This window comes from Garra rufa, chromosome 13, assembly GCF_049309525.1.
Source record: "Garra rufa chromosome 13, GarRuf1.0, whole genome shotgun sequence".
Taxonomy (NCBI): domain Eukaryota; kingdom Metazoa; phylum Chordata; class Actinopteri; order Cypriniformes; family Cyprinidae; genus Garra; species Garra rufa.
The window spans coordinates 2,819,126-2,840,445 of record NC_133373.1 but is presented as its reverse complement, the minus strand read 5'-3'; the positions used below and the strand labels follow the sequence as shown (position 1 = coordinate 2,840,445).

Sequence of the window (21,320 nt, the reverse complement as noted above, 5' to 3'; positions counted from 1 at the left end):
ATTTTTTTAGTTTTATTTTAATTTTAGTGCTTCAACTTATATCTATATTAAGTATATTAAATATCTAATGATATATATCAATTTTATATAAGGTTTTGCACCATCTAACACTTTTGCTGAGAATGTTTTGACAGCTTTATTTGCTTGTATTTTTTTTTCCATTTTCATTTTTATTGTAGTTTAATTTTTAGTGCTTTTTAAAATAGTATTATTTATTAGTATAAAGTTTTGCACCATCCGTCAGACTTTTGCTTGCTTCATTAGCTTGTATTTTCTATTTTCAGTTTTCATTTTTTATTTTAGTATAATTTTTAGTAAATTGTACTGCTGTTTAATTTTTTGTTTGTTTGTTTTAATTCAGTTTTAGTTTAATTGTAGTGCTTCAACGTATTTCAGTTAGATGCAACTTTCAGCTATATAAATATAATTATAGTTATAGAATAATGCATATCATTTTTATATCGGGTTTTGCACCATCAAGCAGACAATTCTTGCTGACTTCTGACCGCTTCAGGGTTTTCTTAAAATGACTACAGATCAAACTTCGGCATTTTTATATCTCCACCCACAGATATCGGGACAGAAGCCAAACACCACAGCCCTGTTTCTTTGTTTTCTCTAGTCACGTATCTACAATTTCACAAATATTTTCATGTTTCTCCTGCATTGACAGCCAAGTTTTATTAAAAGTCCATCTGTTTTAGCTTTCCCCTTAAAGGGGTCATCGGATGCAAAACTAACTTTTACATGTTGCTTAAACATTAATGTGTGTTGGCAGTTTGTGTACACAAACACCCTACAATGATAAAAATCCACCCAGTGGTATTTTTTTCATCTTTAAAAGTAATATTCCCTTTTTAAAATCAGATAATTCTCAGCTTCTTGTTGTTGTGACAGCACACCGACAGAGGCCCCTCCCACAATAGTCGCATAGATTGAAATGAGCGCCTCACCTTAGACCCGCCCTCACCGAGCTGAAACAGTCCGACTCCAATCGCCATTGTGTGACTCAGGTGCAGGGGAAGATAAAAATGTCTCAGATTGAGCGATTGAGGTGTTCTGTTGTTGGATGTAATAATGAACATAGCAGTCGTCATTTACTCCCAACATCTGAGCCGCTGAAGACGCAGAGGATAATGTTACTTTCGTTTTTAAAAAGGAAAGTGCCGATCCCGATCTACATATGCACCTATGTTCGTGCAAATCATTTGTGATTCGTTTTTTATGCATCTTTGCAATTGGCCTTTCTTAATAATGTTCTAGTTGGCAAGTTTCACCGCTAAACGCGGCTAAATGCGGCTAAACACAACTTAAGTAAACATTACGGCTCGTAATCCCACAGCAGAGAGGGGCGGGGCGAGCAGAGCTCATTTGCATTTAAAGGGGCCATGCAACAAAATGAGTTTATTTTTTTTGCAGAGCTGATTTTGACAAGGTAAAAGGGTGTTTTTTACACTACTATTGAGAATTTTTAACCAAAGTATATTATAGACTTTTCATCAAGACCCTAAAGAATCATATGAACTTGTGGAAAATGAGCATCCGATGACCCCTTTAACATGCATGAAACAGCATTGAACCCCCCCTTTAAAATCTCCAAACTCTGTCTGTATAGACCCACAGCCGATGCTCTGAACTGTTACATAATCACAGAATACATGTCTAGCATCGCCTGTGGTGTAAAGCTAGGCCATAACCCTACAGAAACCTGCCCTCAACTCCAGATCTCCATCTAAAGAGAGCTTTCAGAGCTGTCAGCCTAGCGATGTTTCTCTAGGTGCTTGACTTTTCTGGATACTGAACCCTTGCACCCAGGCCTCTCGGCCAGTAAGATGTTTTCTCTCAGCAGTCCCTAATGAAGCCCCTGGAGATAGCGCTGGCGACGGCCTCCCTAGACTTGCTCTGCTAATGATCAGTGCTGTAGGCAAACTGCTGATTTGGAAACAAAGGTTCAAGGTGGCACAGCTTGCTTGTACAGGGGCAGCTCAAGCTCACTAGCGTTCTTGCCCACACGCTAAGGCTTACCGCTTGCCATATTCTCGCCGCAGCCCTGCCAAAAACAGCACCAGACGCTACAGACAACATCTGCTTATGAAGAGAAGCCGCTCGACTACGGAAAAGCTCACTAGCTGGTTTGACAAAAGGCAGATAAGGTGCGGCGCACTCGCACGCCCAATTTGTTGCTCGTGTTGTGCGGCCAACAGTGATAAACACGTTCTATCAGATTTACTGACAGCCTAGATGGACGAAGCAATTATAGCAGGCGAGAAGAAGGGAAATATCAGCTGTCTTTGCATATGACTGGAGCACAATGCCGGCCATTTCGTTAATGTCTTCGTGTAGGCCGTGAAGGAGATGGGGGATATTAGGAAAAAGCTCTCTCCCTGTTCCTGGGCATTGCTTTTGTTGCAAATTAGTAATTTAATTACTCGTTAGCAACAGTCCATTTTAGTCGTTTTCATCCCAGCGTGATGTAGCCTATTAGTTTTTGCATCTCATTAAACGGAGCTTAATGTTGAAGTTGACAGGTAGCAATGTAATTATAGGATTTGATTAGATAGTAAAACTGGGCGAACACATTAATTGGGCCCAAAGTGTTGCATGCGGATAAAAGAAAGTCACATATTGCTCACTGGGCTTTACAATATATTCATATAATTAGTGTTTTATTCAAATAATTATTGACAACAATAATATTAATATTATTACAAATTACTAACAATTAATAATACAATTAATGATTTAGTTATTACTGTTAATAATTAATATTATTAGTATAATTCATAATAACATATAGTTATTAATAAAATTAATTTGAGTAATAATATGATTGTTGCATTTTATTTTGTTCTTTGTACATATTAGATTGTATATATTTAAACATTTTATTATTAACAATAATACGTTGTTACAATGCATAATTAATTGCATCAATGACATTATTAAAATAATTAATAATGACATTAATAACTATTTATGCAAATAATAATAATAATAATAATATTGTAATTGTTGAATGTTGATAATGTTAAATTACATGTAAATATTTACATTATTATCAACAGCTGTTACTATGAATAATTAATCAATGTTATCATTAGTATAATTCATAATAACAAATAATCATTAATAATATTAATGTTAATAGTAATATAATTGTTGAATTGTATGTTGTTCTTTGTACATTAGATTGTATGTATTTAAATATTTTATTGTTAACAATAATAATAGTTTTTACAATGAACAATTAATTATATCATTGATGTTATTAAAACAATTAATAATAACATTAATAACTATTAAAAATAGTGATGCTAATAATAATAATAATAATAATAATAATAATAATATTGTAATTGTTGAATGTTGATAATGTTAAATTACATTTAAATATTTAAATTATTATCAACAGCTGTTACTATGAATAATTAATTAATCAATGTTATCATTAGTATAATTCATAATAACAAATAATCATTAATAATATTAATGTTAATAGTAATATAATTGTTGAATTGTATGTTGTTCTTTGTACATTAGATTGTATGTATTTAAATATTTTATTGTTAACAATAATAATAGTTTTTACAATGAATAATTAATTCCATCATTGATGTTATTAAAACAATTAATAATAACATTAATAACTATTAAAAATAGTGATGCTAATAATAATAATAATAATAATGTAATTGTTTATAGTTGATAATTTAATTCTTATAATTATTCTTCTTATTCTTATTATTATTATTATTATTATTAATGTAAATAATAATATAATTGTTTAATTGTATGTTGTTTAATATTATATTTCATATAATAATAATGTGATAATAATAATATTGTAATTGTTAAATGTTGATGTTAAATATTACATTTACATACATATTTATTTATTCAAATATTTATCATTATTAGTAGTATTAGTATTAGTATTATTATTATTAACAAGTGATACTATGAATAATTAATTAACCAATGTTATCATTAGTATAATGCCTAATAACAAATAATTATTAATAATATGAATGTTAATAATAATATAATAGTTGAATGTTGTTGTTTGTAAATATTATATTTTATGTATTTAAATTATTTAATTATTAACATAATATATATATATATATATATATATATATATATATATTATAATTAATTATAATTATAAATATTATAATTGTTGAATGCTGATGTTTGTAAATATTATATATTTATATATTATATATTAATTAACAATACTAGTTTTTACAATGAGTAATTAATTTAATCAATTGCATTATTTACATAATTATTAATAACACTGATAATTATTAATAAAATTGGTGCTAGTAATAATAAAATTGTAATTGTTGAATGTTGATTATGCTAAATATTACATTTAAATATTTATTTATATATTTAACTATTTGTATTTAATTGCATTTTAATAATTAATTTAAATAATTAATAATTACACTCATAACTATTAATATTGTAATTGTTGAATGTTGATCGTGCTCAATATTACATTTACATATTTATTATTCTTATTAACAACAACAACAATGAATAATTAATTAATCAATGTTATTAACACTCATAACAAGTGTTAATAGTATTAATGTTAAGAAGGCAAAGAAGAAAAATAATAGTCTTGCAATAATTGTGTTTGTTTGACGGTCATACGCAGTGAAATGTTCTTTCTCAGCATTCAAACGAATAGTTCAGTCTTGCGAAACCCATTATCCAATGAGTGACAGCTACGAATGCTGCTGCCATGCTGTACGGCTAATACCCTTTCGGCTCCATTGTGAGAAGGTTAACAAGAAAATGTAATAGCGCTTTCATGAAATATGTGGGAAAAATAAAAGCATAGGTTTTATTATTTGATGAAAGAGACCTTTTGACATGCTATCTTCCATCACAGTGTGCTGTTTAGCCCACAGCCCCCGTGTCTCTAGCCTCCGGTAATCGCATCCGTCCGTCAAGGGCTCTGTGTGTGTGCGGCGTGCATATTTAATCGTAACAGTAATCCTCTTACCCTTCTACAGTTAAATTTCCAGGCACCAAAACCTACATTGACCCCGAAACCTACGAGGACCCCAACAGGGCTGTCCATCAGTTCGCCAAGGAGCTGGACGCCTCTTGCATCAAGATTGAGAGGGTTATCGGCGCAGGTGAGCTCTTCCCTTGTCTTCTCCGCTGCCTCTCATTTATCACAGTGACAACCAAATATTTACACTCTCGATGGCGGCCTGAGCGACTCTCTGGCCCCTTGTTATTGATAGCGCTGCTGTAGGATTGGTTTATAATTAATATGTCTACTCTTAAGGCCAGGATGCACATAAATGCATCGCCATTGATGAATTGCTGCCGCATCTCTTTAGTTACAAACCATATGAGTGTCCTCTATATAGCATGTCCAATTATCTGCTCTCTCGCTTGCACTCCCCTGTGTACTGATGCATAGCATCGTGTAACGCTGAATCCTGCTGACTGATATGCATTAGGCGGCAGCTACAGGTAACGGTGTCAAACGTGGCCCGGATCTCTGGAACTCAGCTTGCGGGTGGTTGTGTGCTTCACAGGAGAGTTTGGAGAGGTGTGCAGCGGACGACTCAAGCTGCCGGGGAAGAGGGACGTTTCGGTGGCCATAAAAACGCTGAAAGTAGGCTACACTGAAAAACAAAGGCGGGACTTCCTGTGCGAGGCCAGCATAATGGGCCAGTTTGATCATCCGAACGTGGTCCATCTGGAGGGCGTCGTCACCAGAGGTGGGCGGTTTATGAAGTTCATGTGCTTTGAGTGCTGGAGATAATATAATATTAATTAAAGGCCCCTTAAAGGAGTAGTTCACTTTCAGAACAAAAATTTACAGATAATGTACTCACCCCCTTTCTTTCTTTCTTTCTTTCTTTCTTTCTTTCTTTCTTTCTTTCTTTCTTTCTTTCTTTCTTTCTTTCTTTCTTTCTTTCTTTCTTTCTTTCTTTCTTTCTTTCTTTCTTTCTTCAGTCGTAAGGAAATAGTTTTTTGAGGAAAACATTTCAGGATTTCTCTCCATATAATGGACTTCTATGGTGCCCCAGAGTTTGAACTTATAAAATGCAGCTTTAAATGTCTCTAAACGATCCCAGCCGAGGAAGAAGAGTCTTATCTAGCGAAACGATCGGTTATTTTCTAAAAACATGTACAATTTCTATACTTTTTAACCTCAAATGCTCGTCTTGTCTAGCTCTGTGTGATTAAAAAGTATATTTATTGTAAATGCTTTTAGAAAATAACTGATCGTTTCGCTAGATAAGACCCTTCTTCCTTGGCTGAGATCATTTAGAGCCATTTGAAGCTGCATTTAGGAAGTTCAAACTCAGGGGCACCATAGAAGCCCATTATATGGAGAGAAATCCTTAAATGTTTTCCTCAAAAAACATCATTTCTTTACAACTGAAGAAAGAAAGACATAAACATCTTGGATGACAAGGGGGTGAGCACATTATCTGTACTTTTTTTGTTCTGAAAGTGATCTTCTCCTTTAAGTGTATTTGAACCCTTTGGGGTCTGAGGTGATTTTGGGGCTCTTGAGATGTTTTGATACTTTAAAGTACATTTATTATGTGTTGACAGGAGATTAAAGGAGAAGTTCACTTCCAGAACAAAAATTTACAGATAATTTACTCACACTGCAAAAAATGCTTTTCTTACTTAGATTTTTTTGTCATGTTTCCAGCCAAAATATCTAAAAATTCTTAAATCAAGAAGGATTTTCTAGACGTGTAAATATGATTTTCTTGTTTTCAGAAACAAGCAAAATAACAAGTAAAATAATCTGCCAATGGGGTAAGAAAAAATATCTTGTTTTCTGTTTTTGCTTACCCCCTTGGCAGATTAGTTTGCTTATTCTAAGCAAAAACGCACATAATTTTGACTTGTTTTTTTCTGAAAAAAAAAAAAAGACAATCATATTTACTCATCTAGAAACTCCTTCTTGATTTAATAATTTTTAGATATTTTGGCTGGAAACAAGACAAAAAGTCTAAGTAAGAAAAGCATTTTTTGCAGTGCACCCCTTTGTCATCCAAGATGTTCATGTCTTTCTTTCTTCGGTCGAAAATGAAGGTTTTTGAGAAAAATGTGGATTTCTCCATATAACAGGATTTCTCACCATATAGTGGACTTCAATGGGAGCCAATAGGTTGAAGGTCAGTTTTAATGCAGCTTTAAATGGCTCTTCACGATCCCAGCCGAGGAACAAGGGTCTATTCTAGCGAAACAAGCAGTCATTTTCTAAAAGAAAATAAAAGTTTATTTACTGTTTAACCACAAATGCTCATCTTGACTTCATGCATTATGCAATCACATTGGAAAGGTCACACTCGGTTAGTTCTTCGTCTGTGTAATGGTTCAAAAAACTTGAAAATTACCCAACATCGTTGTTTGACCTAAAGGACATTTGACTTTCTTTGCACCTTTGCTTTGTAAACACTGGGTTGATATCTTTCCTACATTATTATGTAATGCGTAAACAAGATGAGCATATCTGGTTAAAAAGTATTTTTATCTTTTTTTAGAAAATGACATAATTTTGCTAGATAAGACCCTTATTCCTCTCCTGGGATTGTGTAAAAACATTTGAAACAGCAATTTGGACCTTCAACCCAATGATCCCCATTGAGAGCCACTATATGAAGAAAATCCTGGAATGTTTTCCTCTAAAACCTTCATTTGTTTTTGTTTTTTGACTGAAGAAAGACAGACATGAACATCTTGGATGACATAAGGGTGAGTAAACTGTCAGGAAATTCTCAGTCTAGAAGTGAACGAATCATTTAAGATCATGCTAAAGTCTATTCCTTTTTCACAAAGGTTGGTCAACCACATCCAAAAAGACAAGGCCAGTTATAGTGCGATGAATGCCATTATCTAAGCCTGATTTTGTAAAAAGCATACCGCTGCGATTTGAGTCAGACTAAAGTGTTTACGTGACATTTAAACAAGACCAATCATGGTTTTATTCTGACTGAAATTGAACTTTTAAAGCGTACTATTAAACTTTCAAACTCAGGAGAGTTACAGCTTACCGTAAACTCAGTTGTGAAGTCACATTGTTATGATTTGATCTTGTAATTCGGATAATATTATTTGTGGCTCAGGGTCGTTTATTATTATTTTTGGAGAGCGTACACTCCAAAAGGGTTTATGAAAAGCCCGGTCGACAGACTAAAGTGAATCCAGTGTTGTAGAATTGTCTGCGAATTGTTTCTCATTACCGCTTTCATACAGTGTGTGTTGGCCGCACTTCACTTTAATGGAGTCTGTTCTTTGCTCTTTCAGGAAAACCAGTCATGATAGTAATTGAATACATGGAAAATGGCTCATTAGACGCATTCCTCAGGGTACGTATAAACCACCCTAGACAATCTGGTCAGTGAATACAATATCTTCTCTGTTCTGTTCATTACACCCACTGCGATTTGCCATTTGGTTGCTCGTTCTCGGGCCGTGTTACTGTCAGCCCCCCCACGTGGAGGATGGAGCGTGCGTCTGTGATGGATAGACAACGTTTTTCTGTTTGTGCTCACGCAGAAGCATGATGGGCAGTTCACTGTGATTCAGTTGGTGGGGATGCTGCGCGGAATCGCGGCCGGCATGAGATACCTCTCAGACATGGGCTACGTCCATCGCGATCTGGCGGCGCGAAACATCCTTGTCAACAGCAATCTCGTATGTAAAGTGTCCGACTTCGGCCTGTCCAGAGTGATTGACGACGATCCCGAAGCTGTCTACACCACGACGGTGAGTCAATTAAGCCGCTGTCTCTTCATACCTGCTTTGGAAACCCAAGGCGCTCTCAGAATAAACAAATCAATCTGCGCATCAGATAGGAGTACAAATATAGATACTGTCTGTGCTGCATTGTGATGCTAGAATGGTGCTGAGCATCAATACAGTGCTCTCCAAGTCTTCGCACAGTGTACTGATTGTGAATTTTACTCACTTTACTAAACAGGGTGGAAAGATCCCAGTTCGGTGGACAGCGATGGAAGCTATCCAGTATCGGAAATTCACCTCAGCTAGTGATGTATGGAGCTACGGGATTGTCATGTGGGAGGTCATGTCCTACGGAGAACGACCTTACTGGGACATGTCCAATCAAGACGTGAGTTACTGGTTTTGTACAGATCAATGTTATGTATATTCAAATCAAATGGTTAGTATATAAAAATACATTAAAAAAAATAGTAAAAAAATATATATATTACATATTTTACATTTATTATAATGCAAATTTTGTACATTCAAATCAAATAGTTTCTGAACATATAACATAATAATATAATATAATATAAAAATACAGACAAATATTAAATATAGACAAAAATTATAATACATATTTTAATTAATTATAATACATATTTTGTACATTGAAACCAAATGGTTTCTGAACATATAATATAAAAATACAGAAAAATATATATACATTGGTTATTAATTATAATACATATTTTGTACATTTAAATCAAATGGTTTCTGAACATATGTTATAATATAGAAAAATATTTGTAAAAATTATGATACATATTTTTAATTTTAATACGTATTTTGTACATTCAAATCAAATAGTTTCTGAACATGTAATATTAAAATACAGAAAGATATTTGTCAAAATTAATACATATTTTCATTTATTATAATACATATTTTGTACATTCAAATCTAATGGTTTCTGAACATATAATATAATGTGATATTAAAATACAGAAAAATCTAATGGTTTCTAAAAAATATAATATTAGAATATATACAAAATAATTTGTAAAAATTATAATACATATTTTATATTTATTATAATACAGATTTGTATATTCAAATCAAATGGTTTCTGAACATATAATATAATAGAGAAATATAGAAAAATATTTGTAAAAATTATAATACATATTTTACATTTATTATAATACAGATTTTATCAGTCAAATCAAATGGTTTCTGAACATATAATAATACAATATAATTGAATATAAAATATATTTTTAAATTATAATACATATTTTATACATTCAAATCCAATGGTTTCTGAAAGTAAAATATAATATAAAAATACAGAAAAATATTTGTGAAAAAATATGTTTTATATTTATATTTTACATATTTTTAATTAATTATAATACATATTTTGTACATTCAAATCAAATGTTTTTTTCTGAAAATATAATATAACAATATAATACAAGAATACATACAAAATACTTTGTAAAAATTCTAATACATATTTTACATTTATTATAATACATATTTTGTACATTCAAATCAAATGGTTTCTGAACATATAATATAATATAAAAATACAGAAAAAATATTATTATTACTGAATAATTGTGTTATAGTACACAATAATGTAAACAATGCATATAATAATATATAAAATATACAAATGAATGTAGAATATGTATGAATGTAGAATACATATTTTATATATACATATTTTTAAATCATGCTTACACTAAATCATCAGTAAACCAGCTATACACAATATCAGTTTGCCAGTCATCACTACTCCAGTGCATCAAGGCATATGTTAGTTCTGTGATCATCTGGTTTTAAATTCCTTCTACATTAATTCATTTTTTTTTTAATGCAGCCGTTATACATATTTGATCACTTTCAAACGCTTCTCATGCGGTTTAAATTAAAAAGTCGGAAACTGAAATTCTTTCCACATCCTTTCATATACAGCATGTCATCAAGGCACTTTTAGGAGAGAAAAAAAGACAAGTCTCTAGTTCGTTCGCTTACTTTATGGTCTCGTAAATCCACAGCTTGAACAAAAAGACCTACTTTTTAGGTCTGTGAACATAATCTGTAGGTATTCAAATGTTAGCACGTCTGACACTTTGAATTTTCCAGCTGGATATCAACACAGGTGTCAGGAGTGACCTTGTTTTAATGATACATTTTAAGGATAAAAAGGTTTAATGGATCTGCGGAAACGAATAGAGTGTTTTGCTTGTAGAACTCCTTTTTGCATTCTGCTACACTTTCAACCTTTATAATGAGAAATGATAATGCGAGCCAAATTCATCATTAGCGGAGTTCAATCAATTCAAAGATATCTGCTTAGCCATGCAAAACCTACCGAACAATCTGCAGCCTGAGCTTTTGTCTCAGAGAAATCGGGACAGCAAAGTGCCGTTCATCATTCTGATCACATGCGTGCGGGGTTTTCGAGTTGAAGCGGATTGAATTCAGATACGGTCACGGCTAACGATATGCATGAGGGGAAGTGTTGCTAATCTGCCGCTGTATGTAGGCACTTGTCTTGTGTACGCAGATTCTTTGTCAAAATGACACAAGCTTGAACATCCTCAGAGAAGGTAAACAGCCCTTATCAGTGAGACTAATGATGATTTGTAATTCTCGGCTCACTAGTGAACCCTAGCTAGTATCTATAACCAGTATCGCTCTTTAATGTTATTATTTTTTGCGTTCGAACATTTGCCTCGGCGGAGTCTTACTTGTCAGGCTTCAACGTCAGATGTTTTTATACCCTTTTGAGGAGGAGGCGAACAACTCCTTGAGGGCTGCTAAAAAAGAAGGAAATATTTACATTTTTTCAACTCTTTCTGTTTTGACACTTTTCTTTCCGTAGCTCAAGCCTTGTTTGGAGAGACAAGACAAGAATAGCAGATGAGGATTTGGGGAAAATAAACAGTCTGCTATACTATTCCTTGGGAGTAGACGAGGGGGAAATCATAGATCTGGACAAGCCTTTTATCTGTTTAGTTTAGGCAACTCAGATTCGAGTAATTCTATCAATTTAGGTGCTAGTTTGGATTTATTTGATAAAAAATGCAGTAAAAGTTAATATTGTGTCATTTATGTCATGTAATTTATTCCACACATCTGTTGTGTGTGTGTATACTGCTGCTCAAAAGTTTTTTTTTTTTTTTAAAGAAGTCTCTTATGCTCATCAAGGCTGTGTTTATTTGATGAAAAATGCAGAAAAAAACTCTAATTTTGCTAAATGTGTTTACTATATAAAATAATGTTTTTTTTTTATTTTAATTTACTTTAAAATGTAATTTATTCCTGTGATGCAAAGTCAAATTTTCATCAGCTGTTACTCCAGTCTTAAGTGTCACATGATCCTTCAGAAATCATTCTAATATGCTGATTTATTATTAGAATTATCAATGTGGAAAACAGTTGTGGTGCTAAATATTTTTTTATAAGTTAAAAAGAATAGCATTTATTCAAAATATAAATATTTTCTAACAATGTAAATCTATGCTATCACTTTTCTTAGTAATTTAACACATCCTTGGTGAATAAAAGTATTAATTTCTTGTCTTTGTTATTACCGACCCCAAACTTTTAAAAAGTAGTGTATATTGTTTGAAAACATTTCTATTTGAAATAATTGCTGTTCTTTTTAACCTTTTATTGATCAAAGAATCGTGAAAAAAAAGTTTCACAGGTGAAGGATCATGTGACACTAAAGACTGAAGTAATGATGCAGAAAATTTTGCATTTTATCGCAGAAATAAATTACATTTTAAAATATATTCACATAGAAAACTGTTGTATATATGTTTAATTACACGTATTTTTTATTAATTAGAAATGAATATTTTATACATTCAAATCAAATGGTTTTTGAACATATAATATATAATTAAAATGCATACTTTTTTAAACATTATAATACATATTTAAAAAAAATATAATACATATTTTGTACATAAATTAAATTTGAAAATATATTCACATACAAATCAGCTATTTTAAATTGAAATAAGATTTCATTTTTTTTCTGTTTCTTTGATCAAATAAATGCAGCGTTGATGAGCATAAGAAACGTCTTTAAAAACCATTAAAAATCTTACTGATCTGAATCTTTTGAGCAGCAGTGTATATTAGTGTATAAAAGAACAGGTTGTTTTATTGTTTTATGGTCCCTGACATGTGGAGCCAGTCGACTGCACAGACACCCAAGTGACAAAGCGTTCATCTTTGGTTTAAACCATAACCCTGTTAGCTAGTTAATTAAATAGACTCATGATAGTATGACAGGCACAAGCAGCTGTTGAACAGACGGCTTTTAGTGCGCTTGCTTCATTCCCATCCAGTTTCAGCGGTGCCCTTTCCTTGGGCTCATGCACCCTCCAATAACCGATGCTAGAATAATCACATCTGGTTAGCCTACTTTTCCTCTGTTGTACTTTGTAATGCTGGAGGTAAACCACAACAGATTTATCCAGCAAAGCTGCTGTTTACAGAGTCCTGATTAAAGGATGAGCAAATGGAGAGCTAGAGGTGCAGGCTCTTTCTTCTGGATGCTAATGGCTAAGCTACTCGTCTTTTTATATCCAGGTCTTTTTTTCAGAGCTTTTCAATCTCTCACTTTTGTCTGGCAGGTCATAAAGGCTATAGAGGAGGGATATCGCCTTCCCGCCCCCATGGACTGCCCTCCTGGCCTCCATCAGCTCATGTTGGACTGCTGGCAGAAAGACCGAGCGGACCGGCCCAAATTCGACCAGATCGTCGGCATCCTGGACAAAATGATCCGCAATCCTAACACCTTAAAAACACCCATGGGAACGTGTACGCGGTGAGGACGCCCATTGGATTTTTTTACTGCCCGCCGTTATTCATCTCTGCTCAAGGAAAACGACGCCGTTCACAGACCAGCTTTGCTTTTATGACGCATGGAAGTTGCCTGTTATGTTTTATACTCCTGCACCTCCCTCCAATGTCTTTGAGCCCTTTTATTGGTTCGCGAGTAAATTTGCGAACAATTCCATCTGTCCGGCGTTTGATTTATCCGCTAGGGTTTACTGATGAAAGATAAATCCCGGGGAATCAATAAAGCGAAACAGCCTCCATGCCTTCATGTTCGATAACAAGGACTTTAAATCAATTGTCATAATGAGTGTTTGAGACTTTAAAGCCTTGTGGGAACTCCAGTCCCCAGCGTAGTATTAGCTAGAGGAAGTGTGTTTACAATCAGAAACAGCATCTCACATTGAAGATATGACCTTTAAAACTTTGGGAAGAAGCCATTGGTCTATCCAACCATCTTTTACAAGTAATGCAATGCAACAGTGCTAAATCGCTACAATGTAAATACAATAAACCATGTGTCTTTATCTGTAATCCTTGTGAGTTAGGATTGGCATGATACCAATATCAGAGAGATTTCAGAATATTATGCTATTGAACTCATCTTTACTTATTTAAAATGTTTATTAAATTAACAAATTAAACTATAACAATGGCATGCAGCCTTCAAATATTTCTCGATTAAGTAAACATTCCGTTTCTTTGAGCTTCAAATTCTGTCCATTTTATTACAATATTCAAACAATAAATGCCATTTTGGTGCTGTTTAGCATTTAGATGCACATTGAAAATAAAAAATGAAATAATCCAATAATAAAGCTCAATCAGTGTTTCTACTGCACAAATATGTGACCCTGGAGCACAAAACCAGTCTTAAGTAGCACGGGTATATTTGTAGCAATAGCCAAAAATACATTGTATGGGTCAAAATTATCGATTTTTCTTTTGTGCCAAAAATCATTAGCATATTAAGTAAAGATCATGTTCCATAAAGATATTGTAAATTTTCTACCATAAATATATAAAAACTTAATTTTTGATTAGTAATATGCATTGCTAAGAACTTCATTTGTAAAACTTTTAAGGCGATTTTCTCAATATTTAGATTTTTTGCACCCTCAGATTCCAGGTTTTCAAATAGTTGTATCTCAGACAAACATTGTCCTATTTTAACAAACAATATATCAATGGAAAGCTTATTTACTCAGCTTTCAGATGACGTAAGAAATTTACACTTATGACTGGTTTTGTGGTCCAGGGTCACATATGTCAATATAACAGCTTGTAAACAATACATCGCATAACGTCACATTTACCTAAAATATAAAAATTTAAATAAAAAACATATTCGTGCACCACAAAATCATTACTCAGCTAGAAAAAAAATAAGAACTCTAGAGAGGAGCATTTTGCTAAATATATGCCTTAAATATTTCAGTTTGAATAAATCCATCAAGTTTTTTATTTAAATGTTATAGTTCAAAAAAATAATTGGAGTAGAAATATGTAAATTAAAAAAACAGCTGATATTTTACAGCATTAGTTGATTGTTGTTGTTTTTTTTCCTTAAGTCCAGACACTGCAGGTGAATAGGGTAAAAAATTAACTAATAGTTATCACCTTACTTACCGAGTTGATTGATTACATTGATAATTGCATTTTTTGTATAACAAGTTTTCTAAAATGTTAGGTTTAAATACGCAAATGAGGCATTATTTGCAAATATGCACTCGTTTGCTGGATGAAGTCAGTTTCAAAATTCTTGTTTATTTTTTTACATATCAGAGTCAAATGTTTTTACAGAGGGGATTTAGGGTATCTGATTGTCACTCCATAATTCAAAAAACACTTTGATCAGACAAAAAAACATGTATTATTATTTTATTTTTATTTTTTTTACCATTTTTGGGGTATAAGATGTTGAATAAAATCAAGCAAATTATATATGAACAAATACTTCTGTAAAAACCTTCAGAATATAGACAGGAATAAAAATGTAAAGTTTGGTGCTACTGAAGTGGAGATTTATGGCTCAGTGTAGGAGAAAAACTCGTTTTGAGAAAACAGCCTTTTAAAATATGTATTGTAATTGAAATCTATTGACACAAATAGATAAAGTGCTATAAAAGAAACACTTAATAGTGTTTTTTGGATGTTTTCTTTTTACTAGTCTGAAAAAACACTTGCCCAAACAGTTTTTGCCTGCGGTGTCTTCCCTTAAGAAAATTTGACATGTACTGTACGTGATATAGATCCAAAAAATCGTAATCGAAGTTAATTGCAAGCTTGTAGAGTATAATTTGTGTGAAAACCCAGCCCTAAAAGACAGACAGACAGACATACATATGGCATAAAAGGTCAACTGAGGACAGTATCATATACCAGTACTAAGAAATAATGATACTGTGCCTTCATAGCACTCATATTTGTCTCTTCTTTTCCTCAGACCCATAAGCCCACTGCTTGACCAGAACACTCCAGATTTCACCTCTTTCCGATTGGTCAGCGAGTGGTTGGAAGCCATCAAGATGGAGAGATACGCGGGCAACTTCACAGCTGCCGGCTACAGCTCGCTCGAATCTGTCGCAAGAATGACTATCGAGTAAGAACGCTTTGCTATGATCTTTCACGCTCTATAGAAATGCATGATCTCTCTAAGAGTAATTTCAGCCCTCAGCTCTCCCTCACAATACCATCCTGACATTGCGCTGCATTTTAATCAAATCTCTTTGACTCAGACTCATCGTGTTGTATTTAATATGGCCTTTTCTCAGTTCCCTTTTTGCCTCGGTAATGAAATAGCTCTCGGGCGCTTCATGCTCCATTGCCGTGATTTATGAACGTTGTGTTTCTGCTTTAGGGATGTAATGAGTTTGGGAATCTCCTTGGTGGGCCATCAGAAGAAGATCATGAGCAGTATACAGACTATGAGAGCCCAGATGCTGCATCTTCACGGGACGGGCGTTCAAGTGTGATGGGGGCGTCCGCGGCCCTTCCCGGTCGGATGAACCAGAACTCTCCAGGACAGCACCGCAAAGAGCGTCACACCGCAAAACAAACATGACAAAACAAATCCAACAACAACGAAAAAACGTTCCGCAAACTTGCGGTGAGATTAACCTTCCAGAACTGGCAGAACAGAATCATTCCTTTGTTGCTGGCGAAGGATTTTGGCCAAGGTGCTGGAAACCGAGAGGCGGAGAGACGTGGAAAACGCAAACAGGCGAGAGGGAGAGAATCCTAAACGGACAGTGACCTCTGGATGCTCTAGCGAACTCGTGGCGTCATTGAGACGGAGCATTCGAGAGGATTTTTACGCTTTGTACGGACCGTCTTTATCGTCACAGAAGGTTGATTTGCGCATAGTTGCTCATATAGATTTCACTGATTTCTTTTTTTTCTTAATCAAGGGTGATATAAAAATAAGCAAATCGAGTTCACAAGGAGCTTTGGTTTGAAATATCCGCATTAAGACAATGTGGGACGTTACTCTTCTACTCGATCGATTTGTGTTAGCTTGTTTTCTCGGATTGTGTTACGGAACTGACAACAGGGTAAAAAACGTCTCATCTGGAAGGAAAGAGACAGAAACAGAACCAGAACTAGAGGCTGAGCACTATTTCTCCAGCCAGCACTATTTACACGAAGCTCTCTCCAGCCTGAGAGTCGGGCCGACCCGGTCTTTTATATCGAGCAAGAAAGCTCCCGAGAGCAGCCGGTTGTGTTTGAGAACACGGTTAGGTATATTTTATGATCCTACGAGACAATTTAGATGTGAATTAGTATTGCAACCACTTCAGGTGGAGCTTTTTTTTAATGTAAGAACAACTATTAACGGTGGCAATATTCTTTATAAGTTTATATTTACCACATGAATGGATTTATCAGTGCTGTTGTTGAATGTGTACTTTTTAATATTGATATTATTTACCATAAATACATCCATAAAGATGGAGAAAAAAAAAAGTTAGGCTATTTTAATTTAGGCAACCGTTTGATTTTGGTTTAGTATCGGTTTCCTAGCAGGCGACTGACTTTAAAATCATACAATGTTGTGGTGTAAAGGAGTAATACTGCCTTAAAATAAGTCAACTATTGCTCTTATTTTTAGCTACTTAGATTTTTGTGAGATCACGGCCGAGTTGGGGAGAGACTGACCAATATGAGCAATAATTCGAGGTGCTGTATAGACTTTTACTCACGCACTGCTTGGAAATCAGCAGCGGTGCTGTGACATTTGATCAAAGAGAGTCGTTGAATTTATATACGAGGATCTCTCGTGTTTCTTCCACCCTTTTGTTGTGCTGAGCTCAAATGTGACAGGGTTTACGCTCAAGTTTTAGTGCCATAACAGCCTTCCACTCTCAACTGAATGTTTCGTTGACAGTTAAATGTTACGCATTTTAGTGTTAAGGAGTACTGTAGACCTCTTTATTTACTATGAAACCTAAATGTGACACATTTTAAACACACACGCAGCATGTTTTTTCATTATTTTGAAGAGCCAATGCCATTTTAACTGTGCCAACACGTGGCATTTTTCTTGATTGGAAAGAAAGCGAAGGCGAAGCCGTTGGAGCGCACCATCGCTGGAGGATTTAGCCAAACGTTTGGCGCTTCATCGTTTACTGTGACTGGTTTGTCTCATGTGGATCACAGAGGCCCATCTCCGATCCGCTATCCTTCCATCTCGCTAACCTCAGCATTGAGTCTACGCCAGGCCTTTGAATTGAAAGCGAGCGGAAAGGCTCTCGGTCAGCACAAACCTCCAGAGCTTGGGCAGTAGCCGCAGTCACTCGGATCAGCCTCCCCGCACGCTCTGATCTCACACTCCGGCCTCCCGGAGGCCCCTCGCAGGCCCTTACCCTCTCCGTTCGGATCCGGGGCCCCTGTAGAGACAGCAATTTGAGCCAATTTGAGATTAACGCCTGGATTCAATCAATCCCACATTGAGGCCACCGTACGGGTCAACGACAAATCTGTCAATTTTGTCTCCTTTTCTGCTTTGTGCCGTTTGGAACTTTTCTGGTTTGATGGTCAAGACGGTTTGCGCTGTGGATTGATTGAGTTCACGGTGCAGCAGGGTATTAAAGACGCTAGAGAGCCCACCTAGACAAAAAGTGAAGTGGAATATTCCAAAGAGTTCAGCACTGTTGATTGTGTCAGAGTAATCACAAACCAGAGGACAATTTGTATATGTTCTAGCTGTACAACTTGTATATTTTATTTATAATTGTGGTTTCTTTTCTTTGTTTTGTTGTTTTCACTTCAGTACTCGGTAGTGAGCTCATTGAAAATGCACTATATTTTTCTATCTCACATGCAGCTGATTCTCGTCACCCTCACTCTTTCAGTTGTACATACTTTCTCATTTAGGACCAAAGAGAGCTAATAGGTTTCCATTTTAGGAGAGTATTTTTTCGTTTCTCTTTTAGGTTGGAAAAATGTACAGTACAAATGAATTGTCGATTTATTATTTATTTTTCTGTGACAAGAGTATGGAGAGTATTCATTGGTCAAAAAAAGTATTTTCCCCAGTATGGTCATTTACCTAGACAATTTCTTGTTACATAGACCATTTTTTTTCTTTTGCTTTGTAACCTTTGTAATAGACTGTACATATATTTTTGGAAATATAATGCAATCTCTATAGCCGTGTCTGTGCCTTTTATTTCTTTTTCCATCACTTATAGCATATTCAAATAGCGGACCACAGTCCAGATCCAGACCTCAACTTGGTTCCAGCCGGACTAAATATTGTTGGTTTCACACTAAAAGACTTAAAATCTTATAAAATCTTCCAAATGTGAGAGACCACAAATATGAGGACAAAAAAAATCCTAGATTTAACTGTTTTGCTCCTATAATGTGTGGTGTGTCCCAAATTGAACATGGGAAATCTCTCAAAATCTCTCGAGACTTGAGAATAAACTTCACACAACAGTTCTATAAGAACTTTATTTTAAGATACAGTTTATCTTTGCCTTATGTTTATTCATATCAGAATCAATTGACACACCTTATTGTTTGGAAAAAAGGTTCTGTTAATACCTAATCAATATTTACCCAGCAAATTATTATTTGGTAAAATTGAAATCTGATATTGATTTTAGTTGCTCCTTTTATGTCAGTTGCCATGACATCTGAAACAGTGGTACATTATTTTAGCGTTGTCCTTTTGCAAAACTATTTTGGCAAAATCTGATTTTATTGTACAAAATATTGATAATCATTTTGTTTTGTTATGGAAATATGTCTTGTATTATTTATTCCCTGCAGAACAGCATCTACATGATAAATCATATTTTTTACATGCAAAATTTCATATTCACAAATGTAAGTTCTCTTGCAAAAAAAAAAAGGTCTTTTAGGAAGTAAATGGTGCATTATATTGATACTATATGACTTTCTATGAAACAAAAAGCAATGAATCGAACATTACATAGGATTGGAGAAGTCAGCCCAAAATCAGCCTGATTGTCTTGTGGTGTGTACCCAGCTTAAAGTGAGCAGCGCTTCAAAACAACATAACACTTCATACCAGCACTCAGCTTCATTTGTAATGATCTTTCAGCATTATATCCTCTAATATCAGTTTATCTAAAGGCAAACAGGTATTCAAGCCCTTCCCATAAGCGTTGCTTCTCTGTAGACAACAAGGCGCCATTAAGAGCTGCGGATGACGCGGTTATTTTTAAAACAGAAGCAGAGATACAGTGAGCAGCAAAATAGATCGATACTTTTGCTAAAACACTGCAGAAAACAATGCCAGGGTTGTGACGACATTTTTAAAATCATGTTAAAAGCATTTTAAAATAAACATTCAAATTGGGAAAATGATTTGTAGATGGCAAGGAAAGACAACATAAACTTTAAAAAACTTTTAGAAAATGATCTAGACTTAAAGAACACTGAACATGGCTTTCTGCCATACTTATGTATGTAAACTTAAAAAATAATAGTCTGATAAAACATACGACCTTTTCAAAATTCGTATCTAATTTGAGCTTGACTGTTTTTTAGAAAAGTTCCTAGAAGCCACTCGCCTTTGGCTCTGCGGACCCAATATCCTCATCATTGTTGACAATTTTGACTGTTTAGACTGCTTTAGTTTTTTTAAACATTACTGGTACCCAGATGGAAATGTGTAACTATCCTTATTTATCACCATATTAACCAGTGGTGTTTGGTGGTGTTCTGAAATGAGCCAAAGTCCTTTTTTTTGTAATCAAATGCAAGAGCATGTCATAGTCACACTTTCTTAAACATTACTTAAACTACCAGAAATAGAAAACAATGTAATGTAATTTACAATGTAACCAATATTCTATTTATTAAAGCCAAATAGGAATATCATCAAGTTAGCGTTTTACATTTGCATTTATTCCAAAATAATAACTCAAGGCAGTTACATTTTAAACAATATTTGTGAACTTATGTTCAGCTATTCTTTTTAATACTTAACTTTTACCAATTTGTTTGGGTCATCACTCATCAAAGCTTGGTAAATATTGGTCGAAGACAGAGATTAACTTTAAATTTCAGCAAGATAACTCACTAAAAACTCCCACAGGTTATGTTTTCATGCCACTTTAGTCGTAACAAAGTAGTGATATCTAAGTGTGAGTTGTTTACTTACTTTTTTAAAATTAGTCTTCCCATTAATACCATTATATTGTTCATCCAGACTGTTTTGTGACGAATAGAGGAGGGATTTATCGCAT

General features: G+C 34.2%; 1 protein-coding gene across 4 annotated transcripts in view; it reads left to right on the top strand.

Annotated features, from left to right (window-relative positions):
- The window catches only part of epha7 (eph receptor A7), a 109,502-nt gene extending 90,275 nt beyond the window's left edge, over nucleotides 1-19,227 (top strand). For 2 of the 4 annotated variants that reach the window (XM_073817038.1, XM_073817037.1), the window contains exons 10-17: nucleotides 5,043-5,156; nucleotides 5,568-5,753; nucleotides 8,308-8,369; nucleotides 8,560-8,769; nucleotides 8,984-9,133; nucleotides 13,392-13,585; nucleotides 16,043-16,198; nucleotides 16,457-19,227. In XM_073817038.1, the coding sequence (XP_073673139.1) occupies nucleotides 5,043-5,156; nucleotides 5,568-5,753; nucleotides 8,308-8,369; nucleotides 8,560-8,769; nucleotides 8,984-9,133; nucleotides 13,392-13,585; nucleotides 16,043-16,198; nucleotides 16,457-16,571 (1,187 nt within the window). In that variant the 3' untranslated portion in view covers nucleotides 16,572-19,227. Of the gene's footprint in view, nucleotides 1-5,030; nucleotides 5,157-5,567; nucleotides 5,754-8,307; nucleotides 8,370-8,559; nucleotides 8,770-8,983; nucleotides 9,134-13,391; nucleotides 13,586-16,042; nucleotides 16,199-16,456 lie in introns of all 4 variants that reach the window. The other 2 variants (XM_073817036.1, XM_073817035.1) reach the window with 1 other exon arrangement.
- The last annotated feature ends 2,093 nt before the right edge of the window (nucleotides 19,228-21,320 follow it).